At 35.9% G+C, this 26,835-nt stretch overlaps 1 protein-coding gene across 6 annotated transcripts in view; it reads right to left on the bottom strand.

The window, feature by feature from the left end:
• The window catches only part of LOC110094122 (coiled-coil domain-containing protein 115), a 48,158-nt gene that overhangs the window by 1,213 nt on the left and 20,110 nt on the right, over positions 1-26,835 (bottom strand). For 3 of the 6 annotated variants that reach the window (XM_020819278.2, XM_020819279.2, XM_028696241.1), the window contains exons 8-9: positions 21,102-21,155; positions 19,364-19,403 (exon numbers count right to left, since the gene is read on the bottom strand). The exons of 1 other annotated variant lie outside the window; for it this stretch is intronic. In XM_020819278.2, coding sequence (XP_020674937.2) covers positions 19,379-19,403; positions 21,102-21,155 — 79 coding nt within the window. In that variant the 3' untranslated portion in view covers positions 19,364-19,378. Of the gene's footprint in view, positions 1-19,363; positions 19,404-21,101; positions 21,156-26,835 lie in introns of those variants that run through there. 2 more of the 6 variants (XM_028696242.1, XM_020819282.1) reach the window with 1 other exon arrangement.

Below are 26,835 nucleotides of genomic sequence, written 5' to 3'. Positions count from 1 at the left end.
TCATTTCCTGAGCATTCTCATTTTCATTACTCTCTAACAGTCAACAGGTCATGACTAGGGTTTCACAATAATGTCCGAAGTCATCTCAACGTCGACGTCTGACACCTTCACAATATCAACATTTCAAAATCATCTCAACACCAAAGTCTAACGATGTTTCAAAATTGAAGCTTGACGCCAACCATTTCCACAACCACAATCATGGCCCCTATCATTTAGGCATCTCATGTTTGTCCAACGTCAATGTTTAAAATTGCGTAATAAGAGGCACGCCTTGAGGCGCCTCAGCGCAATTTTGTCCATTTAAGCCTCAAAGCCCACACAATAAGTTCAGTTTATGAGGCTTACGCCTCAAGTTTACTGAGGCGCGCCTCGCCTCATATATTTAAGGCACCGCCATACCTATTAACGGCGAATGGCACACCATGGCTCAAAGTTCCATTTGGAGCCATGGCGCATAGCGCGGCGCGCACTATTTTGAACATGGCGCAAGCTATATAAAAAATATAAAATAATAAGCATGAATATGAAATATTATTAAAAATAAAAGACAAGCTATCATAATAATAAAAGACAATCATAACATATATAAGTTTGACTAAGTAACAATCAAATATCTCATAATTCAAATATTACAATCTTTTTTTAAAAGATCAAATATGAATTTAATCTACTCTGCTTGAAAATCATCATCATCAGCAAATGTTAAAAAAGCTTCATTATCATCTTCAACATTGTCTCCTACTTCATAATCCTCTTCATCACCCTCCTCATCATTATTCTCAATAGCAACATCATGCCTAATTGAAGATTCTTTCTCTTTCCCTTTAGATCTTTCCCGAATATTATAGCTTTTATAATAAACACCAGTAGCTTTAGCAACACTTATCCAAGTTAAATCTTCCTCTCCAGCAATAAAGTCATTTTCTTCATCAGACTCATCATCTAATTTTCCTGTTAGCCATTCATTTGCATCATCTATCTCAGTCAAAGAAATAGGATCAATGACATCACGATGATTGAATCTCCGAATCAGTGCTCTATTATATTTCACATAAATTAAATCCTTTAAGCGACCATGATCCAATTTGCTTCTTCGTTTGCTATGAAGCTGCAATTAAAATATTATTACATTACTATATTATGAACATATATAAAAAATCAACACATACATTGTAAAATACTTACATGTTCAAAAATACTCCAATTGCGTTCGCATCCAGATGAACTACATGTTAAACTTATGACTTTGATAGCAAAGCTTTATAAATTTGGAGCTCCTTATCCATATGCCAACCACCAATCAGCTGGAAGAAATGATAGAGGAATTTTGGGAGCGCCCTTGCGGGGGTTTTCGTTTATAAGAGAAATTTTGAAGTTCGTTTGTATGGAAATTAGGAAGTGATACCGAGCATGTACCTAGTTGTACCGAGCTGTACAGAGCATGTAACTAGCTGTACCGAGCTGTACCGAGCGGTACCGAGCATTTACATAGCAGTACCGAGCATGTACCTAATTGTATCGAGCGGTACAAAGCATGTAACTAGCTGTACCGAGCTGTACCGAGCGGTACCGAGCATTTACATAGCAGTACTGAGCAGTATCATGCATGTACTTAGCAATACCGAGCATGTACCGAGCGTGTACCTAGTTGTACTGAGCTGTACCGAGTGGTACAAAGCATGTAACTAGTGGTATCGAGCATGTACCGAGCGGTATCGAGCATTTACATAGTGGTACCGAGCAGTATCATGCATGTACTTAGTAATACCGAGTGTGTACCGAGCGTGTACCTAGTTGTACCGAGCTGGTACCTAGTTGTACCGAGCTGGTACCTAGTTGTACCGAGCTGTACCAAGCGGTACAGAGCAAGTAACTAGCGGTACCGAGCGGTATCCAGCATATACATAGCGGTAGCGAGCATGTACTTAGCGGTACCGAGAATGTACCTAATGATACCGAGCATACCTGTTAAGTTGTAAATTCTTGTAAGAAATAGCCGTGCAAAACAACTGAGCTGTGCGGAACTGACGGAGGTTGCAAATCAAAGTCAGCTGGTAAGATTTTTTATTAGAACAGACGAAGGAGGGGCGGATTTGGCAGAAGCACTACTCTGCGGGACGATTCGGCGGAAACGACGACTTCAACTTCGGAACAGATTCGGCTGGATTCGGCGGAAGTAGCGAATGCAGCAAATAGAAAACAAAAAACTTTCGACTTCGGGATAGATTCAGCGACCTCGACTTAGGGACTACGGGATGTGTTCGGCGGATGCAGCAAACAGAAAATCTTTCGTGAAATTAGGGCAATGAATAGTCGTTTATCTTAAAATATAGATATATTTTAAAATATAAAAAATATTCATAAGTATACGGAAATTTAAAAACAATTTGGCGCGCTATTTTGCGCCGTGCGCAATGCGCCATGGCTTACATGTGGCGCAAATAGCGCGCGCTATTTTAAACACATGCGCCTGGCCATGAACATGGCGCCGTAGGTGCGCCGCGCCACGCCGTATGCCATGGCGCGCGTTATTTTACTCCATTGACAACTATGGGCGCTGCTTCGCTAAAAAAATTAACCTAAAGTTTCTTTTTTTTCAGTACGCCCCACCCCCCCCAGTTGCCGACGTGGCGCGCCTAGTGAGATGTCGACGTGGCATCAACATTTAAACCTGATTTAGGTCGAATGCAGAGGCGACGTTTAGATTTTCAAGTTCCAGCAAAAATTCAAACTTTCAAGCATTCACTCCTGAGCAATTTCAAGCATTCTTCACTCAGTTTCTTCAAAGATGTCGTCACCCCCAAAGAGAAAGGTAACTTAATGCTATATTTTCTGCTCCGTATTGCGTATTTTATGATTATGCTATGTGTTGGTGTTCAAGCTTCTGAAAATCTTCTTATTTTATGCTTATTTTATGTGTATGCATTGCTTCTCAAAATTTTTTAAATATTTGATACTTCGATGTCATCGTGTTTTCTCTGTATTCATGGTTTATGATGAATTTATGTTAAAATTTGAAACATTAAATCTAACTAAATATTAAGCACCGAGTAATATATGCGTAGGCTGTGCGTACGCAATGCGTCTTTTGTGCGTATGCTATGAGTACACATTGCGTGATCCTTGCTTATATTGTGCATACTTTATGCGTGCGTATAATTTGCTGCCATTTTTTCTGCAATGTGCGTTTTTGTGCATATGTTATGCATATACTATGCGTGATTAGTGCTTATGATGTGTGTATTGTTTGCGTTTGTATAATTTGCTGCCATGTTTCCTGTACTGTGCGTTCTTGTGCGTGTGTTGTGCGTAATATATGCGTACACTGTGCGTGACTGTTGCTTATATTCTGTGTATGTTGTGTTTTTTGTGCGTATCTCATTTACTTATTTTTAATTATTTATTTTTTACAATTTTCAGATATATGTTTGTCCAATTACCTATCGATGTTATGTTTCTTCGTTTCGAACAATCTGTGATAACTTTGCTCAGCAAATTACTCCTGAAGTCAAGGACACATTGAAACACTTTCCTTAGCACATACTTCAGTTACATCATCGGAAATTAAGGCAGACATGCTGGAGTTGAACAAGCCCCCCCCCCCCCCCCCCGAGACTATGTTAACAACGTTTATCATGTATTTATGTTCAAATTTACTTTTTCAACTTAACAACTTCAAAATCCCTCGATTGATTCAAATAATAGCAAATAATCCAGATGATTTTTTGTCAGTAAACTGGACTAGTTCAATTAGGAATTTTTTAGTTGAAGAGTTTAATAAGGCCTCCTACAAGATTTCAAATAAGAAGCCAGCATGTTACATCAACATTTTTGTACCTCTGCTAATTGTGAGTGTTAAGTGCTAACTGCTAAATTCATTCAAAATTTTATTGGCTCAATGTGAGTGATAAAATTTTTTTTCATCTTATGCAGATTTGGTTCCTAGAACATACTACTATTCATGCTCCTATGTATGCTGACAAAAGGCCCCATTTTCTTCGATGGGCCGATGATATTATATATACTACAGAGGTGATCACAAACTTATTTGCTAATATAAGAAAAAGTCAGATTTGTAATGTCCTATAGACAGTTTTCCAGGCAGAAATGGATATGATTAATGTCGAGAAATATCCATCAGACAGCCCTCCATCCCCTAATTCCCCTCATAAAATACCCATCCATCAAAGCAACCCTCCCCAATCTCTCCATCATACCCCACCTCCTCAGCAAGACCCCCACCAATCTCCTCAGAAAAACCCCCACCAATCTCCTCAGCAAGACCCCCACCAATCTCCTCAGTAACCACACTTAGGTTTTTCCACTGAAGCACTTCAGTCTCTACAAGAAACAATAATTAAATCCTGCCAAGAAAAATGCACAAAACTTTTTCAAGAATTTGAAGACAGGCTGAGCACAAAGTTTGAAGATCTAACTGAGAGAGTTGGAGTTATTGAGATCAAGCTTAATAATTACATTGATCAGAGCAAAATAGTTCCTCAGAAAAGATCCGTTAACATTCAAATAAAACCTGTAACTTATATTTATGCACATGAAATAGAAAATTATAAAGGTCTTCTGTGTTTGACTTCTGAGAAGAGAAATTTTGTGCGAGAAAGTTCGAAAAAGTTCAATAAAAGGTAAAAAAATTGCAACTTATTTTTTGTTTAAATATATGTATGCGTATGGTATGCGTGGGTTATGCATATGATAAGCGTATGGTATGCGTGGGTTATGCTTATGAAATGCGTATTTAATTTTTTTTTTTTTTTTGTAGGGACGATAGTATCGTGTTTGTTGTTAACGTTCTTATTTCCAGATCTGACATTGATGAGTTATTAAGCGACAATTATTTAGGCAATGAACATGTAGATATTTTTGCCCATCTCTTAGATGAGAAGTGTAATCTTATGCCTGACAAGTATCATAAATTTATATACATCTCTCCAATCTATTGGGTTAATAACTTAGTATTCAATTTATCAGTTTAAATATTAGATTAGTAACTTAGTATCCATTTCTTAGTTCATACATTTACTACTTGCACTTGCAGAATAACAAAGGAAGGAATAAATTGTCCAAATTGCAAATCGACTATATAACCGAGCTTTCTGTTTCTTCAAACAACATTTTATTACAGCCAATCATTGAATCAAATCACATTATCCTTCTGGTTGGTTTGCTGAAAGAACAAAAGTGAAAATTTTATGACTCGTTGGACCACCGCGTCAAAGAGCATAGGCTTGTTGTTCCAAAAATCGTAAGTGTTAGATGAACATAAACTCTTCAATTTTTACAGAACTAATCCTTGCTTTACGTATATTTCAGCTTAAATCCCTATATTCTGACACGAAATGAGCTTTTAATAGTGATATCAAAAAATAGAAGCTTTATACCATTAAAGGTGTACCAAAACAGGAAAACTCTGTAGATTGTGGAATGTATGTCTGTAAATATATGAAAAGAATAATTCTTGAAGGCAACACTAATTGGACTGATAGTACAAATTGGCAAGTAGACATGCCAAAGTATATGGCAGAATTTGCATATGAAATATTTTGTAAAACGTTGAAAAAATAACGGTTTTTCATTGTGTATAAATGTTTAAACAATTTCTGTGTATAAATGTTTTTTATTCTATGTATAAATATTTATTTCTGAAGACTATATTTTTCAATTCTGTGTATAAATGTTATTTACACTGATTTGATTAAAAAATAACTTATAAAATGATAATACGAATAAATTACGCATATCGTACGCTTACGCCGTATACACGCACTACGAACGCACAAAAAACGCACAACGTACGCCATATAACGCACGCAGTAAATTTTATTTATAAAATTCTATTAAATATTTTAATTAATATCTATCTTTATTTGTAAGTTACATTAAAATTATGAATAATATGTTTAACACGTTGAACTTAAACTTGTTATTACAAATTAGACGCATTGTGATTTTTATGATTTCATTTTCTAGTCTTAAATATGATACTTGAACAAGTACAAAAGATTTATGGCTCTTGGTGGATTGTATTTAAGGAAGAGAAATAAAGAATATGATGTTTGAAAGAGTTTGTGTTTGACATTTACGTTTAAAGATTAATGATTGAATTTCTAATTTATTTTAAATAAAAATAATAATTTTAAAATTGTTTGTTAAACATTTTTAAATAATACGCATAACGCACGCACAACGTACGCCGTATACATGCACTACGAACGCACAAAAGACACGCATCGTACGCATCATACACGCACATATTACGCAGTAAATTTTATTTAAAAAATTCTATTAAATAATTTAATTAATATATATCTTTATTTGTAAGTTACTTATATTAAAATGATGAGGAATATGTTTAACACGTTGAACTTAAACTTGTTATTACAAATTAGACGCATTGTGATTTTTATGATTTCATTTTTTAATCTTGAATATGATACTTGAATAAGTACAAAGGGTTTATGGCTCTTGTTGATTGTATTTAAGAAAGAGAAATAAGGAATATGATTTTTGAAAGAGTTTGTGTTTGACATTTACGTTTAAAGATTAGTGTTTGAATTTCTAATTTGTTTTAAATAAAAATAATAATTTTAAAATTGTTTGTTAAACATTTTTAAATAATAAGCACAAAGCACGCACGACGTACGTCGTATACATGCACTAAAAACGCACAAAAGACGCGCATCGTACGCCTCATACACGCACATATTAAGCAGTAAATTATATTTATAAAATTATATTAAATGTTTTAATTAATATCTATCTTTGTTTATAAGTTACTTACATTAAAATGATGAGGAATATGTTTAACACGTTGAACTTAAACTTGTTATTACAAATTAGACGCATCGTGAATTTTATGATTTCATTTTCTAATCTTGAATATGATACTTGAATAAGTACAAAGGGTTTATGACTCTTGGTGGATTGTATTTAAGAAAGAAATAAGGAATATGATTTTTGAAAGAGTTTGTGTTTGACATTTGCGTTTAAATATTAGTGTTTGAATTTCTAATTTGTTTTAAATAAAAATAATAATTTTAAAATTATTTGTTAAACATTTTTAAATAATACGCACAACGCACGCACGATGTACGTCGTATACATAAACCAAAAACGCACAAAAGACACACATCGTACGCATCATACACGCACATATTAAGCAGTAAATTTTATTTATAAAATTATATTAAATGTTTTAATTAATATCTATATTTGTTTGTAAGTTACTTACATTAAAAAGATAAGGAATTGAGGAACATGTTTAACACGTTGAACTTAAACTTGTTATTACAAATTAGACGCATTATGATTTTTATGATTTCATTTTCTAATCTTGAATATGATATTTGAACAAGTACAAAGGATTTATGGCTCTTGGTGGATTGTATTTAAGAAAGAGAAATAAGTAATATGATGTTTGAAAGAGTTTGTGTTTGACATTTTCATTTAATGATTAAAGTTTGAATTTCTAATTTGTTTTAAATAAAAATAATAATTTTAAAATTGTTTGTTAAACATTTTTTAAATAATATGCATAACGCACGCACAACGTACGCCGTACACATGCACTAAAAACGCACAAAAGACGCACATCGTACGCATCATACACGCACATATTACGCAGTAAATTTTATTTATAAAATTCTATTAAATGTTTTAATTAATATATATCTTTGTTTGTAAGTTACATTAAAATGATGAGGAATATGTTTAACACGTTGAACTTATATTTGTTATTACAAATTAGACGCATTGTGATTTTTATGATTTCATTTTTTAGTCTTGAATATGATATTTGAACAAGTACAAAGGGTTTATGGCTCTTGGTGGATTGTATTTAAGGAAAAGAAATAAGGAATCTGATGTTTGAAAGAGTTTTTGTTTGACATTTACGTTTAAAGATTAGTGTTTGAATTTCTTATTTGTTTTAACGAAAAAAATAATTTTATAAATGGTTTTGAAATATTTTTAAATAACACGCATAACGCACGCATACAATACGCATATCGTACGCATAATATAGGCACAAATTACGCAGATAGTACACATAATACACGCACAAATTTTATTTATCGAATTATATTAAATGTTTTAATTAATATCTATATGTGTTTTTAAGTTACATTAAAATGATGAGGGACCGTAACATGAATAATAATTTTCGTTGGCTGTGGATTGACGGTTGACAGATATGGTTGGGAGGGTAAGAGGGCTGGTTGATTTTTTATGAGCCTTTATTACTTACTATTGCTCAACATTCATATTTCTACTATATAATGCGAGAACACTTGAAGAAAAGTGTAACTCATGATTTTCAAACATAAGTAATGCAACCTTGACCGAAGGTAAGATTTTTTTTATTTCAGAAACTAAGTATAAGGTTGCTGTTAGTTTGTGATTCTTTTGAGGATGAGGATAACTAAGTAGATTTCTAAATCGTTAGAATGAAAATACTATGTAATCCTTATCCTCAAACGAATCACAAACTACCATAAGCCTAAGACTTATTTCTGAAGTAAAAAAACTTTCCTTCTGTCAAAGGTTGCATTACTTCTGTTTGAAAATTATGTCTAAAAATCAAAGGAATGTTCTCTTGTAATCAAAGGAAGGTTCTCTTCCATTCATTACTGCGATACTTATCCTCCTCCCTGTTAAACTGTTAACATAAACCTGGTCAGGGAAAAGGATAAGTATCGCAGTAAAGATTGGAAGGCTTGGAAAGTTGATTTATATTGATAATTTATATTGATGTAGGAAAGTTGATTTTTTTTTTATTTTTTTTATTTTTTATTGATGTAGGAAAGTTAATGTTGTTAAAGATGTACATTAAGTTACAGCACATCATATGTATTACGCACAGCAGACGCATAGACTACGCATAATATAATATTACATATGTTTTATTAAATATTAATATAAAGTCATACATTAAGTTACAGCTGCTCCAACTGCTAATTTATAAATAATTTAGATGAAGTTTTACAAAATACGCATAAAATACGCATAGAATACATCTCTCTTACGCAGTATGTACGCCTTAAATACGCAGTACATACGCATTATGTACGCATAAAATATGCACAACATAAAACTGAACACATCCAGAAAATTTATCTGACGGCTCGACATTATATAATACTGAACACGTCCAGTAGGACCAGTACGCATACTAAACCCTAAACGCGAGCTGCTATCTTTGTCTGGAGGTTTCTTCTACTGCGAGTTGGGTTGTTGTCTTCTCCATCCGACCCGCGGCCGCTTCTGTCCGAGGTTGCTGTCTCCTCTGACCTGCATCAGATCATAGAAAAGATTAGTAAGAACTCGTTCACTTCCTATTTTTCTCAATCAGGATGGTCAGAAATAAAAATAAGGCTGCATCAAGTCATAGAAAAGATCCAGCATGAAAATATAGCACTCAGGTGGATGTAGGAGGCAGTGATAAAACATGTCTATCTGAAATGCAATTACTGTGATAAAGATGTGAAGGAACACCTTTCAAGTTCTCACAAAAATGTTGCTCCATGCTCCAAAGTTCCTGATGTTGTAAGAGATGAGATAAAGTCATACATGAATAAGTCTACCACATCAAAACATCTTGCATAGAAGCAATTTGAGGATAGAGTTGATGTTGGATCTTACTACGGGAGTGAGCGCAGCGTTAGGGATTCATCTTCTTCTATGAAGCCCATTTCATCTAGGGGTGCTAGAGGGCCTATGGATCATTATATGGTTGACACATCAGATGATAGGCCTTCTACTACACAGAATATGGCCCTAGAAAATACAAAGGAGGCTCGAAGAAGAGTGTGTAAGGATATAGGCAGATTATTCTACGAAAATGCAATTTCATTTAATGTTGCAACATCACCTGCTTATTACAACATGATTCGCACGAGAGGCTCTGTTTGCTTTCTTTCTCACGATCAGGCCTCCTATACGCACGCAGAGGGTTGGCCGATCCTCTTCTTCCCTTTGGCTGGATGCGCCCAAGCAAGAGAGAAGCTCGGTTCTCTCTTTTCTTCCCTCTCTCCCGCTCTCTCTGTTCTATGGATTGGGATGGACACCACAAGCGGAGAAAAGCAAAACTATCTCCACTCCCCCTCGTCTCCCGCTGTATATGGGACGGACACGCCCTTGCCTACTCGTGCACTTCTTGCCGCAGAATTAGACTTTTGCCGCAAGAGATAAGAGATCTCCGCGATCTCTCTGCTGTAGCCGCCCGCGGGAATCAAAGCCTGAGGGAAAACGGCTGCAAAATTTGAAAATCAGGATCAATCCTAGCCGTTGGATGCAAGGACTGATGTGGAAGAGTCAATTGGGCTCGTCTTGAGTCCAAATTGAACTCGATTCGAACCGGTTTGAGCCGATTCGCTTCCGATCGAGTCAATTTTGTGAAATTGAACTCGAATCGGCGCTGAATTGCGTCGAATTTGGCTCGATGATGCTCGCCGGGGTTTGATTGGTTTTGATTTGATTTTATTTAATTAAATTGGGGCTTAATTTGTGACAATTTCGCCTCGACGACAATCTATTGGGTCGATCGAGCGCGATCGGGGTCGGGTCGATACGAAAATGTTCATCAACAAAAGGCACACAAATCAAGGAAATCAACTTGGGACGTCACCCAAACGACCTCCGATCGTAAAACGAGTTGCGCCGTTACGAACGGAATGTCGGCAATACCCAAATCAATAGTAATTTTGCCTAATGAAAATCACGCGTGCAAATCAGCGTGGGTTCTGAGGTGATTGTGCACAAATCAAGGGGATCGCACACAAATCAAGTTTATTTTGAGTAATTGGCCTATTTCCTCTATTTCAAATTAATAATAATAGTAATAGTGATGAATTGCCATTAATATTATTATTAATTTAATAAAAAAGGTCAAAATCATTAATTCAAATCACATTTAAACCACATATCTCGTATCAGATGAGATACCTGTCAAAAATCCAAGAAATCCCAAAACTCCTATGACATCGTCTCCTCCCGTAAATCCCATGATGGTAGTGTACCTCGATCGCCTACTTCTCTCGTTTAAATTGAAACAAAATGAACTATCATTGGATTTTTTTTTTCTTCTTTTTTTTCTTTTTATTGGGGTAACACTCGAAGCCTGTTCATCTAAGCTCCAACCTCCCGTCAAGCTCGTTCGAACCCAGCAGTTCCACGGATCCTCTGTTGTCGAGAAATCCACTTCATCCCATTCACAGCCGCTTGACACCTCTGCCTCCTGTTCGAAAACTGCGATCACACCACTCAAACCCCCAATTCCTACACTAGCCGCAACTGCTTGCTGTCCAACACCATAGCCTCCACCAAACCTCCTCCCTCCATGCTCAGAAATCTCAATTTCCTGATGCAGTCGGCCTTACTACAGGAGTCGAATACTCTAGCAAAAGCCAAACCCACTGCACCTATTCTTCCTCTCACACCCAGCCGGTCTTCCAACCGAAATCCCAGTGAAGTCGTCCGTCCAAAGCCCCAGATCCACTGCAGTCTGCTTGTTTCCTCTCCAAACACCTGCAGTCCTGTTTGCACCTAGCAGCAGCAGAAGCCTTCTCCAGCCACTAAATAACAAGCAGTGTCACGTGACCTCCCTGCTCCTTATTCGAAAGCTTTACCAAGCAGCCCACTCTCACGTGAACTCATGTGCATGCAAAGCTGCTGCCTTCTCCCAATATTCCATATACTCTAAAAGTACCAACACACCCCTTCTTCAAATTATTTGCCCCCAGCAACTTTCTGTTATTCTTCCAACCCACCTAAATATTCCACCTCATTTTACATCTTCACCCACTACAGACAAAATGCCCAACACATTTCTTGGAGCCCAACAACTCGCATCAACACTCGAAACAACCTTTCTCTGCACTCAAATAGCCCACCTATTTTCAAAGACCAGCAAACCACTTAATCCATTCAATTTCCTTTTTTTTTTTGTTTTTAGAGAGACGTAGGAAGGAAACAAAAGAGAAAGATTCTAAAACAAAGAAGGAAGATTAAAAAAAAAAGAAAATTTCTTTCAGGAATAAAAAAGAGAGGGAAGATTAAAAAAAAAGGAAGAAGAGGGAAAGAACGGGAGGGAAAATAATAAAAAAAGAGAGATTTGATTGAGTTGTGCATTTCACTACAGCCGTCGACATATTGCGAAGGTACAATTTCTAAACTTAAATCCCTCATTCGGCATTCACAGCGCGCCGGAGGACCCCCTACACGCGCTCTCGTAGTAGGGAGCAGAATGCAATGCTTGCGGCGAGGCAGGAAGGCACTTCGCACGCTCTCGTAGCATGGCGAAGACACTTCTAAGTACTCGTACGCGCCTTAGTGCCTGCAGGGAAAACAATTGTGTATTTCTAAACAGATACCTCGGAGACCCATACACGCTTTTGTAGCGTGATGGGATTATAGACCGCGGTCGCAATGTCGTCCAACACCTACCATACACACTCTCGTAGCGTGGTGGGATGGTCCAGCTTCCTAAATTTCCCATAAACGGGGAACACGACGAGAGGCTGCCGAATTTTTCAATGACAAAGGACCTGGACTCGAACAATTGATAGGGGAATGCAAATTTAAAAAAGGACAGCATGAAACCAAACTCAAATAATAAATAGGGGATCGAACTTTCAATTAATCACACATCTCACATTAAAATATAAATGTTAATTAATGGCCTTGATTATGCAAATAAAAAATTAATGGATGAATGGAGGATTTGTGTTGAAATCTCAACCGTTTGAAAATACAAGCACCAACAAATAACAAACATCAACGAAGGAAATTTGTAATGAGCAGAGTGATCTGCTCAAAGGTATGAACATGAACTCGTAGAGTACACAATGCTTCGCTTACAAGCGACTACATAAAACCTCTATGTACAACAGTAATTGAACATGCAACGAATACATCAACCTGCCTGCAATTCGTGACGTTCACTGCAAACCTGTACAAAAGCATGCAACGCATGCTAGGATATCCATACAATCTGCAATACTTTAGTGGCAAGCAAATGCATTTACCCCCTGCAGGCATAAGGATTTGCATGCATTTGATGATGGACGATAGGTGAGAGTTGCGATATGTCTACAAGAAAATTAAGATGGTTGCAAGGGAAATGGCCTCCCTACTATCAATGCCACTTAACTGCAAACCAACACACCAAGTCACCTATGAGTATGATAATGGATGTGGTGGAAGTATAATATCCTAAAAACACTGATGAGGTGATTGCAAGAAACAGCAACCTAGCAATTTACCTGCAATCATATACGAAGAATGTAGCATGGCCATAGATGGAAGCAGGAAAGTTATGATAAAGATAACCCGCACACTATCAACAGCCATTAGATAACAAAGAAGTGCACTAGTTCACTTGTGAACAACTACCATGGATAGACTATGAATCTATAATAGCCTCCCTACGACCAAAAAAACTAGCTTGCAAGTACATGTCGCTATCCTTATGAATGTCGAAAGATATGCAAGCAAATGCAGTAGTTCACCAAACAACGTGCTTCAATGTTTTGGTGAAAAATGTAAATCGATCAAATTGTTGCTATCCTTATGACAAGTGCAGAACTATGACAAGCATAAGCATTCACAAACCGCATGAGATTCGTTAGTTTACGATAGTCTACCTGCATAAAGCAACGAGTAACCTATAGTGTGACGCCACACCACTCGATCTACAACACTCATACAAGCAAACAAAAGGCGTCCGCAATCTTCCAAACAGAACGCTATGCACACTCAAGTGACAATCATTCGCAAAGCTAATTGATGTCAAAACTTTTAAAATGGTCTCCTACATGCATTGCAACATGAAGAGTTTATTATGTGAGCATGCAAGCACTCGTGATATTTATTTTAATACGTTCATATAAAGCCTTCAAAGACTATAATCAGGAAGATTCACTAATAAAAGCATAAAGCCGATAATGAACCATATCCTTTGTCGACAAGCAGACAGAGTTGACAAAGTTCAACCGATCAAACGAAAAATGCATATAAATACCCCAATAATAGCCATGTTGAATGTTTATCTCAACTGTAAGGGATCATAAATAATCAAATGCTCTCAAACTTTCACAAAATACAAGTATTTTCAAATGACCTCAACATAACCTCGATAATGACTGTGTTGAATGTTTATATCAACCGGAAGGGATCCTATAGCTTCTTATGCTTGCAAGCTTCAACAAAATACAAAACTTTTAAAGTGACTACAACATAACCCCAATGATGGCGGCCGTGTTGACTGAAAATCTCAACAGGACAGGACCACAAACACTCAAAAATGCATCCCAAATGCTCATAAAAATTTCAAATTCCAAAAATACTAAAATTTAAAATATTTAAAATTAAAAATTCATCAAATACTTAAAGCAAAATCCATCCATCTTCCACAATAATTTGTCGAGGTGAAACAATTTAAAAATATCTTTAGCTCATAAAGAGCCAATGTCCGGTCGTGAATATCATCAAGAATCATTCTCAATGTCTATTACCAGTAAGGACGTGGCATTGGTACTATAATCAATGGTTTGGTCAGATGAATCCACAAATAGCCTTTGATTTGGCCAAATGGCTCCACGTGGTTAACGATTATGACTGTGACCCTCTGACCTAGTGACTTGGTCCAATGACTCCACAGTATTACGATTGCGGTCAGAGCCTGTATGCTCCCCAATGACGTCAAATCTTTGAGATATGAATCAATAAGATATAATTGATAAAGCACAAAACCCTATATTAGATAAGGTGGATTCAAATTTGCCCCCTTATACAAATATTCATCCCAGGTCTATAAGGTTCCCCTGGACGACATAACCATGGGATCTTGATCGGGTTCATCCATTCCCCCACCATCCACTTTATGTGCAAGATGTTGAAGTTTCTAGTTTTAAATATTAAGTCTCAAAAAAAAAGCTAAACCCATGCTACTACTATACATCATATACCACGTACCTCTACGTATCTGTTTGATGACTAATCTTAATCAAAAGTTCTCTCTCATTATCTGAAGAGGAAATTAACTATAGGGTCTTGCGCCTATAGGAAACCTAAACTAAAATTTAAAGTCCTTAAAAATGAGGGAAATATCTACCTTCTGAACATTCGTCTCGGAACTTAAGCATTAAAACTTTCCACAATGACCCCAATAAGAAGAAACAAAGGGGTCCTCGGAGAGGCTAGGACGTGAATTTTTGGAGCACACACAAACTCATCCATCCTCCACTATAATTTGACAAGGTAGTAAAATCTAAAAATCACTTCAGCTCAAAAAAGAGTGAATGTTTGGTCGAGAATAACACTAGGATTCATTCTCAATCTGTCTCTTGCCAATAAGGATATGGCACATCTTCTGATCAATGATTTCATCGCAAAATGGCACTGCAGGTAAACGGTTATGATCGAGACCCTCTGACTAGGTGTTTTTGCCACTAAATGGCACCATTAAATTACGATCATGGTCAAAGTCCATATGTTCCCCAATGGATTCAAATTATCGAGTAATGAATCAATAGGATATGATCGATAGGACACAAAACCCTATGTCAACTAAGGTGAATTTAAATTTACCCCCTTAGACAAATATTCACCCCAGGTTTCCAAGGTACCCTTGGACGAAGCAACCCAAAGCTGCCGAAAAGGATCATTCGGTCATGTTAGGTTGACTACCTCCTCTAACTAAGCAAACTAGGGATCATGATGACCCAAGATGATAGAACCATGGGATCTTGATCGGGTTCATCATCATTCCCACCATCTGCTTTAAGTGCAAGGCACTAAATTTCTAATTTTAAATTTTAAAATTCTCAAATACTTAAAACTACACTGCTACTATATGACAGATACTATGTATTTATTTAACGAGTAGCCTTAATAAAAAATTCTCTCTCGTTATCGAGAGGGGTAATTAACTATAGAGGCTTACACCTATAGGAAACTTGAACTTAGATCATAATATCCTCGTAAAATGAGGGTGAAATCTCTGAGTAGTGTCTTATTTAAAACTCAATATGCCATTTGAAAATTTTCCTCGGAACATACACGTTAAAACTCTCCTCGACGACCCAAAAAAGAAAGAAAGGGGCCGCGGAGAGGCCGAGGCGCGAATTTTCGGAGCCCGTAAAAGGCAGGCATTTTTTTAACATTACCTAGTTATATAAACATGAGAAAGTCTAATTTATATTAATTTAAATATTTTTTGTCAACCTTAGAGTCTAAAGGTTTTCATTTGTGTAGATCTAAAACTGAATTCATGGAGTGTAATTTTAGTAGTCATAGATCTAGTGGGAGGATTTTGACTTTGGGCGATCAAGTCATCAATAATAGTACACATTTTAGATACCTCGGGTCTATTGTTCAAAGTTATGGTGAAATAGATTGAATATTATTAATATAATTCAAGTTGGATGGTTGAAGTGGAGGAATGCCTCAAGCCTTTTGTGTAATCACTGATAGGCATGTACCCCTCAAACTTAAGGGAAAATTCTATAAGATGGTGGTGAGACCTGCCATTCTTTGTGGCGCAGAATGTTGGAAATTAAAAGAGAAGCATAAAATTAAGTTAAGTGTTGCATAGATGAGGATGCTCAGATGGATGACTGGCTTTACTCTTAGACAGAATGTGAAATGAGCATATACGTGAAAAGGTTGGAGTAGTTCCAATGGCAAATAAGATTAGAGAAAATCATCGTAGATGGTTTGGTCATATAAGACTTCAACCTTTCAATGAACTGGTTAGAAGAGTAGATGTATTAGATTTGGCTTATGTTAAGAAAGGTAAAGATAGACCTAAAAATTTTGGTTAGAAAATATTATAAATGACCTTTCTTTATTAGATATAAATGAGAATTTGACTCTTAATAAGACACAATGGAGAAAAAAATTTATGTAGCTGACCCCACGTTGTGGGATAAAGGCTTGAGGTTGTTGTTGTTGTATTAATTTAAATAGTTTATTTAAAATCTTAGGCACCTAATATAAATACTAAATTAAGCTCCGGGTCAAAGGCTATTGCTCTGATGCTCTAAACCTCTAATTATTGCATCCAAAAGACTAAGTGCTCTATTTTCACAAAACCAACCATTAGCCCATTCTCTCCTATGAAAGTGAGATTTGAGATCTAAGGAGAAAAATATTTGCTTTCTTGCTCATGAAAGATTCATTGGTACTATGGTGATTGATTTACTACGCTTTTTCACACAATGTGCTCATTGATGTGTAAGAAACCATTACTTTTTCTTGTGATTTATTTTTGGAATTTCTTTCCATTTGTTTAAATGTTGTGGAGGAGAATATTTTTGAGGAGGTTCCTTTGTTGTGAACAAGGTGGAATGGAGGTCAAAGGTGATTGGAGTAAAGCCTTCTCCACGTGTGAAGTAATGGTTTAATAGGGAAGGTTATTGAGAAAATACTATATGTGGTGAGCACCTAGACGTAGATACATGCTACGTGCTACAGCCAAATCATGTAAAAATTGTTGTTTGTATGCTCGTTTATCTTTGCACTTCTTATTTATAGTCACACTTTAACATTTATTAATCTACTTTGCATCATGTTATATAAAAAATTTTAATTTCAAAACCAAATTCACCCTCCTACCCCCTCTTAGATATGTATGAAACAATAATTAGTATCAAAGCCTAAGCTTGACAATTTTTGGCTTCACATCCAAAAATCCCTTAGGATTTCTGGTAAAATAAATAAATGGCACTCCACAAAAATGGCCATCTTTATTTGATAGCATTCCTTTTGAATTCTAGAAAAGTAGAATAATGATTTCTTTACAATCCTGCAACATGAGATTCGGGAACTTTATTTTGAAAGGCTATAAAAGTCTCTCTATTTCTAGAGTTGATGTTAAAGAAATTCCAAAGCCCTAAGAATGGACTCCTACGGAATTATATTTGGGACTACTAAATGGTAATGGAATAAATACACTTTGTGTTGTGCTTTACAATATGATGGCTATATGAAATATGTAATTTGAGAATAGGGAAGCAGATGGGTCAAATTAATCATCACCTACAAGGGCACTGATGAACTAAGAGCAATAAAATTTAACATCTTAAAGCAGGAACACAAGCTCGTCAAAATGAAGTATGAAGAAACCATTGCAAAGATGGTTGGACGATTTATAAAGATAATTACAATCTTAATGCACTTGGCAATGCACGCACGAACCAAGAATAGAAAAACAAGATCCTACGCTCATTGCCAAAAGAGTTTATCTAAAGCTAACAGCTACTTCTGAAGCTAGAGATTTAAATTTATATACCACCACTTGCATGGCTCTCTAATAGCACAGGTATAGAAGGTTAGCTTGAGGAATGATGAAGACAAAAATATGAGGAAGAAGTCAAAGAATGTAGCACTAAAATGTCGATCTAAGTGACAGTGGCTTATGTCACATTCCATTTTGACCATCCTTACAGTCAACCTAGAGTGTAACAGAGAAGGAGAATCCTGAAACATATTTCTTATTAACACATCTTGAAATACTTCTATAAGAATCAAGTGGGTAGGAAATGGTCAATACAAACTCTTCCAAAACTTCAAGTTTTACAAAACTAAAAGACTGGAATTAATATTTCATAACTGAAAGCATATTTAAACACATCTAGTAAATATCTCAAGTAAAATACAAAGATTGACTAAACTTTCAAATAACATGTACATACCCAAAAGTGTCTATACAACTTCCTTCATTACAAACACTGCTAATGAGCTAGAACTCTCAATGAAATACGCAAGTATAGTAAACATGTTTGTAGTTAGTTGAAACCAATCTGGGGTATATAATCGGCATGTACAAAACATCAATGTATATTTAACTTTTCACATTTCCTATTCTGATTAATGTTCAATATTTTAGCAAGTCATACGTTGACTATAGGGTTTGCACACTTATATCTTTGTAATTCAAAGTTCAGTTCGTATTCCCATTTTTTAGAATTAGAGGGCAGCTCTCTCATCAAAGAAAGGGTCTGAACTCTCAATTTTTAGAATTGAGAGAACGTAGGATACTTTTTATACAGCTTTCCTAAGACTTACCTTGTCAAATATTTCATCTTTTCTTGTGCGGGCTTATCCCCCATCTATGACTTATCTCATTTCATTTACTTTTCATAAATGTGCATATGTTCGTATCCTTCATCTATAATATCTTTCTGAAACATCACAATTAAATCACATTTCACTAGTAATATACAACATGCTAAAATATACAATATGCTAAATGTTAAAGAATTTTTATTACACTTATACTAAATATACAAAAATGCTCCAATTTTCTATAATATAGGTTGGGTATCGCACCTCGTTATGAATCTGTTCATCTGAAATGCCCCTACCTCTTTTCACTTATATACCACCTAAAGAATACATTGCAAAGCATACATTGTAACATTTATACAAGGATCCTAATAAAAATCAACTCGGAAAAATAAAATTCTAACATTTTACCTCAACTGTACTTCTCTGCATTCAACCCCAAGGTTCCTCACTTCCTATTCCTTTCTCCCTCTCTTTTCACTTCTTTTCCTTCCCTCAATTTACCTTACTGATTTCAGAATTTTCTCCCCAGCAAACAGCAGCCCACAGCCCTATCTATGCCTCCTACTTCACAGCTCGCACACAGGGCAAATTATTGGGTCAGGTGACCGGAGGCGAAAAATAAGTTCGGACATCCAATAAAAATTTGCCGCGTCACCTTGCGCTTTAGTTGCGCTTTTTGACTTGCGCTTTACCTGCGCTTTAGTTGCGCTTTTTGACTTGCGCTTTAGTTGCGCTTTACTTGCGCTAATTTTAAAATAATATTTTATTAATATCCGGACCTATCTCTGCGTTCGGTCACCTGACCCAATAATTTGCCCGCACACAGCAGCTTCGAATGCCAGAGAACAATTGACGGGGAAAAGGATGACATGGTAAGGCTTGGTTGATTACCTAAATATATATATAATATATAATCTTGATGCTTTTTCCACTAAATTCCACAACCATTTCAGCCGCACGATCCCCATCAGCCCCATGCATGCTTGGCTAAGTGGAGAGACTACAGCAGGATGCATTAATTAATATTTAAATGGTTGATTTAGCTACAGTAATATGCAATAACAGCTACAGTACCATTTAATTAATACCTTTTTAATGGCAATAGTTTATTGGGCTTTTAGATTCACTTTTATATATCAAAAAGCTCGAAATTTAAAATAAGATTTAATGACAATAAAATTGACATTTTTTGTATGTGGGAGAAAATAGAGTAACATTGTATGCTTACTTTTTGATAAAGAAAAATTTTGGGTGATGATGATGAAATGGCATTACTAATTGGACAACTTGGAATGATGTTTAGAAAAAATTGCTACAAGGGTAAGAAATATGGTAAAATTTTTCAAAATAAATTGAAACTTGACCCCGCAGGTAAAAAGAGAAAATTAAAAATGTTTCAAGTGCAAAATGTTCTATAAATAAATGTTTCAAGTGCAAAATGTTCTATAAATAAAAGTGGAAGAACAAAAAAAACATACATCACATAACGACAAGGCATTGAATGTTACTTAGGCAGACTCAAACAGTGACTCAAACAGTGACAAAACACCAATAGAAACATTTGATCAAGAAGTAAATACATGCCTCATGGCCATTAATGAATTTTCATATGAGATAAATGACAAGTCTTATGGTGATTTGCAAGCTACATTACTTGAAATGAATGGTGTTTTAACAATTTGAAAAAGAAACATTGTACCTTAAAGAAAGAACATACAAATTTAGATTCACATTACATTGAACTTTAAAATGAATTATAATGATCTAGAAAAGAAAATAAACGTTTACAAGGCATCTTTATGTGATATATTGCTTAAAGAAAATTCAATTTTAAATGCTAAAATTGAATTTTTAAATTATTTGGAAATTTTTAATAGGAATGCATCTCATAGTTTATCTAATTCTAGAAGGGCTGCACATGATAGACCCTATGCGCACACAAATGCTAGGTATAACTTCTTGTACCTTATGACGCATTTCTAAAAACTGTAAGAGCAAAATTGTAAATAGAGTACCTCAGTATGTTTGGATCCCTAAGCTCACATGTGCACAAGTTATTGAATCCCCATCTACACAAATTAATCATTCAGTTAAACTAAAGCAATTTGGTTTCCCAAGCTGACGGGCTGAAATATTGTGTAGGTATCTCTAGGACCAATGAAGGCTAATGATACTTGGAAAACTGGTGCATGAGACACATGATGGGAGGCCACACAATGTTCGCTTTTAAATATAAAGGGATGGCGGATACGTATCACTAACATATAATACCAAAAAGAAGAAAATTGAAGTTACCAGAATTGGCTATGGTTCCCATGGCATTGAGAAGATACTAGATTTAAAGCATAATCTAATCAGCATCACTAGGTATACGATAATGAGCATGAGGTTCAATTCTCTTCTACTTAGGGGGGATATTTGGTTGCCTGAATTAGGAGGGTAAAGTAAAACAAATACATGTATTTATTAAATTAGGTTGTTTGGTTAATTTTGAGCGGAACAAAAGAAAACCATTCGAGGCCTTAGGAGTGTATTAGGCGGGGTGTTTCTTGCAAAATAGAAACCCGCTCATATTGAGCGGGTTATAAAATCGCTGGCTGAAATCCTCCGCATCGTCTTGCTGTTCGGCTTCATTGCTTCGCAGGAGGTGTAAGATTCCACGAGTGGCTTCTTCGGCTCCTTCGTTCTTGTTCGACTTCGGCTTCTTCGGCTCCTTCGTTCTTGTTCGACTTCGTTCCTTCGGCTTATTCGAGGCGTTCCCTTTTCCTGTCGGATCGGAAGTTGCGACATTTTGATAGGAAGTAAGGACGGGATCTCGCTAGATGTTAAGGTAACTTTCTACATTTCGCGTGTTCTTCGAGCAGATTCCGTCAATCCGCCGAACTACTTGATCTGGTTAAAAGGCTAATTTATTCCCCCGTGAGATATAGGTTGGGCGTTTATGATAAATCCTGCTCAATTCCTGCGTAAATCCTGTAGCCTTACTGCCCCTAAATCTGCTGATTTACAGCATTTCTTGCAAAGAGTTGAGGTCGAAGAATCAATGCCGACTGTAGGAAGCAAGCCATCGGCTGGTCCTGTCTACAGATGCGTTTAGGCCCAAAATAATTTCCTCGAGCTGCCTCCAGGAATAGATTCAGACATTTATTTAAAATTTGTGTCCAACACTAGGGAAATTTTGTGTTATGTATTACAGTCAAAGCCCAATGAGAGAGACTAGCAGGAGCCCTGCAAGTTCAGAAAGGGAGAGATCCCCAGCTGCTGAGAAGAACGGAAGCCCAGAGTCTAATGGGCGGAGCCCGAGCCCTAGAGGATGACGATGGAGCTGATCGTGCCTCTCCGAGGGGCAGCGAATCCCCTCGGGACTAAAAAGCTTCGCAGCTTTGCCCCACCCAAAACTCATTCTGAGAGACGATATGAACTTTTAGAAAGATAATGGAACAGAGGAGAGGAACAGAGAACAGAGAGAAGAAATGAATTGTATTGAATGAATTCGATTTATGTACAGTTGATGTATATATAGAGATTAAACTAATTAAATAATGCAGAGAGAGAATTAGAAAATGACATGTGTATATATGTGTGGGCTAACACTTTTCTGCTCGAAATTGTCTACTGTTTTCAAACTTGGATATGCAAGATTATGCTCTGCTCTGTTTTTGTTTGTTCTCTTTTTGTTTTTTTTTTCCACCCCTTAAATTTTCCTTGGAAGTCTCATTCGCGTTTTATTTGTTTAGGTTTGAGAATTTTTTAAGGTTTTGTTTAGGACATTTTTTGTATTTCTTTATAAATCAGTTTTTTAGTATAAAGATTTTTTGAAAAAAAAAATTGTTGTAAAAAGAAGCTTTAGAAAGTAATATTTTATCCCAAATAAAGCCAAAGAGGCCTTCAATTCGAGTCTTATGAATATGGCATAAAATATTTAAAATTGAAAATGGTGGTGTACGAGGTTTTCATGAAAATATTAACAGATGGTTGCATTAGTTTCCATGATAATTATTAAAAAAAAAACATTTTTACTTTACTCTGGATCTACCTAACCAAAAAAGGGAAACAGTTCTACTGCATTTATTTTGCAAACAACCAAACAATCTCAAAATATTTACTTTGCATTGCATTATTTTACATTGCATTTACTTTACGCTGCATTTTTTTTTCAAGCAACCAAACAGCCCCTTAATCAAATTCTCTTATACTTAATGTTTGATTAAATTAATAGGTGAAATTTACTTTATTAGTATGTTAGACCGGTCATTAGAATGGCCCACTTCTAAGCAAGGCGTAACAGAGCCCGCCTCCCGTCAATGCCGCTCGAACCATATGGCCAAAAAAGCTGTTTGGGAAGGATTTTTTAAGGAGTTAGGAGGGAAATTTTGAAGTATGAGCTGCTTAGATATTTCCTTTTGAATTTTATGTATTAAGTAGTATGTTTTGAGGGTTAGGAAATCTTGAATTTGACTGAAATTTGATCTCTCTTAGGTTTTGGGCTCTAGCAGCGTCTAGAGATTTGGGAGAGCCGAATCTTTCTCTCCAATTGAAGATCCACTTATGTTATGTGTTTTTTTTTCATAAAACATTCAATAAAAAAAGTGTTCTTCTGTGTTCTATTCCTAGTTTTCTTAATGTTGGTTTTCTGAAATTGCTGAAATCAGATTTCAGCCAAGGCTTTTGCTAAATTTCTACAAGCATTTTCTATCAAATTGATATCAAAGCAGTTTTTGGACTATTGTTGGGCTGTTTTTGGAGAATTCCTGCAGCAGTTCTTCTATTTCAACCATGAATTTTGTTGTTTTTGGGGTGAAAATCCTGATTTTCGAACCTAACAAAGATCCGGGACTTGTGGCGAGAAGAAAGGTAGAAGTATTAGAATGGGAGATAGGACAAATGAAATCTAAAATTTCATATATCCAAGATCAAGTTTTAGATTTTAAAAAAAAGGATATTTCAGTCATTCATGGTAAGATCAATTCGAATTTTCCATCCTAGAGGAGATATTGAAGAAAGTGCTTTGCGGCCAAACCAAAATATCACCGTCAAAGGTGAGGAAAGGTGCCGACAGCCAAGGAAGTGAGGAAAACCCTAAGCTAATCAAACGAATGGAAGATTAAGAGGTGGAGATTTTGGAGGGAACAGAAAAAATGCATCCCCTACAACCTATTCCTAGGGAGGAGTCGGGCAGAGGATAGGGGGAGAGTCGGGAGGAGGTAGGGAAAGAACGAAGAGGTGCTGATTTGGAGAGGGGTGGGATTTGAAAGGGAAAGGGGTAATTATGACCCAAGGGAGGCTAAATTTGAATGGGGATGGATTTTTTATGATCTAAGGAGTGCTGAATTTGAAAGGAGAATGTGGGAATGTGATTAAAGGCTGAATTTGAAAGAGGACGAAGGGGCTCTATTTTAGATGTGAGAAGAGGTATACATCGGGACACAGATGTAAGGACCGAACTCTTCAGTTTCTCACCGTTTGTGATGACGAGGAAGCTAAGGAGCATGACATCTTTCCACCTTGAGGACAAGGTGGGTCTTTAGGATGGAGGTATTGTTAGACCGATCATTAGATCAGCCCAGCCGATCCACATTGGACTGGCCCGTTTCTAAGCGAGGCGGAATAAAGCCCGCCTCCCGTCCCTGCAGCTCGAACCACAGGGGCAACAAAGCTATTTAGGAAGGATTTTTTAGGGAGTTTGGAACGAAATTTCAAAGTATGTGCTGTTTAGAGATTTCCTTTTGAATTTTATGCATTAAGTAGTATGTTTTGCTAGGGTTAGGACATCTTGAATTTGACTGAAACTTAAGATCTCTCTTAGGTTTTGGGCCTTACCAACGTCTAGAGATTTGGGAGAGTTGGATCTTCCTCTCCAATTAAAGATCCACATGTATCTTGTATTTTCTTTCATAAAACTTTCAAAAAAAAGTGTTCTTGTGTATTTTATTCCTATTTTTCTTGTTGTTGGTTTTCTAAAATTGCTGAAATCAGATTTCATCCAAAGCATTTTCTAAATTTCCACAAACACTTCCTATCATAGTCATAAATAAAAAAATATATATATTTGCCTGAATTAAGTTTTTTTTTTTTACAATAATGTTTGAGATCAAATTACCATGAGCCATGTCTTTAGCATAGGCTTTTTTGTCATGCTAGTATATATTGCCAAAATTATCTAGCATGAGTTGGTTATAGGATTACTCCAAGGAGCAAATGTGTGTTCACTATCAGTTAGGAAATAGACCAGAGCATCTTTTAGATCCAAAAATCAAATTCGAACCTCTATACCATTGAAGTTGTTACATATTGACCTATTTGGACATGTCACACTCAATAGTCTAGGAGGAGAAGGGTATGTTATTGTTGCTCATTATTCCATATTCACTTGGATGGTATTCTTAGTTAGCAAAGAGTGAGGCAATTTCTTAATTTATAAATTTATTAAATAAATTTAAAGAGAAAACATTATCCATTGTATCATTAGAAGTGACCGTTGGGAGAGTTTGTGAATGAAAACTTTTTAAAAAATTTATGATGAAGCTAGAATTAGGAATAGTTTTTCTACACCTAAAACACCATAGCAGAACGATGTAGTTAAAAGAAAGAATAAGACTTTGTTGCATATGTGGAAGAACAATGTTACGTGCTAGGCTAAAACAAAAAATATAGCTTGTTATCTGATGAATAAGATAAGTATTAGATCAAACATTAATAAGATACCCTAATGAGATATTGAAAAGGAAAAGGCCAAGAGCATCACATTTTTATGTTTTTAGGAGTAAATGCTTTATATTAAAAAATGGAAAGAAAAGATTAATTAAGTTTGACGTAAGATCGGATGGAGTTTTTTTAGGTTACTCTAATTATAGTAAGACTTATAGATTATTTAATAAGAAGAATTTAACCATGAAGAATCAGTATATATCACATTTGATGAGCAAGATCAGAAATTGCCTAGGATTAGAGATTTAGATAATAAGAAAATTGATAGAATAAAAACCTAAGTCAAAATCAACCTATAGCTAATATAAAGGATTCCCCAGCACCTAAATTGTCTCGAGAATGGAAGTATGCTTCCACACACACTAAGGAACCTATTATAGGAAATTGTTCACAAGAAGGTTAGGATTATAAGCGCTATTAGAGATGAGGTTGATCATTCAACACTTTCAACTTTCATCTCATATTAAGCCTGTGTGTATAGATTAAGTGTTGGAAGATGAATTTTGGGTGATAACTACGCAGGAGAATTAAACAAATTCATCAGAAATCATGTTTGGGAGGTAGTCCCTAGAATCAATGATCAGTATATGATGTAGACAAGGAATATAAGGGACCCTATATTTCTTGAACACAAAAGACACACGAGAAGAAAACTGACAAAATAAGAAGAGCTTAAAACAAACTTTGTTAAATAAACTCAAACGACCCAAAACTTGACAAACACAACAAAAGATGCTAAGAGATTTTAAAGAAATAAAGAAACTTAAAAAGACGTTATCCTCAGACAACCGTCAGAGCGGGTTCCTCACATGCAGCGAATTTGTAGGTTAAATAATTAAAGTGAATAGAACTAGCAAACCGATGGTCCACCACTACAAGATTGGCCAATTTCTTCAACAGATGCTTCAAATCAACTTTGATATGACACCCTAAAGTTGCTTTACTTTGAGAAGAAGGATACAGATGGAGTGGCACTTGCGGAGAGACGAAAGAGGTTAGAAGCCCGAGAAGAAAGGGTGGAAAGAGCCCGCAGGATTTCCG

The sequence above is a fragment of the Dendrobium catenatum genome, unplaced genomic scaffold (genome assembly GCF_001605985.2).
Source record: "Dendrobium catenatum unplaced genomic scaffold, ASM160598v2 fragScaff_scaffold_721, whole genome shotgun sequence".
NCBI lineage: Eukaryota > Viridiplantae > Streptophyta > Magnoliopsida > Asparagales > Orchidaceae > Dendrobium > Dendrobium catenatum.
The sequence above is the reverse complement of the archived record's forward strand: the minus strand, read 5'-3'. Positions and strand labels throughout refer to the sequence as shown.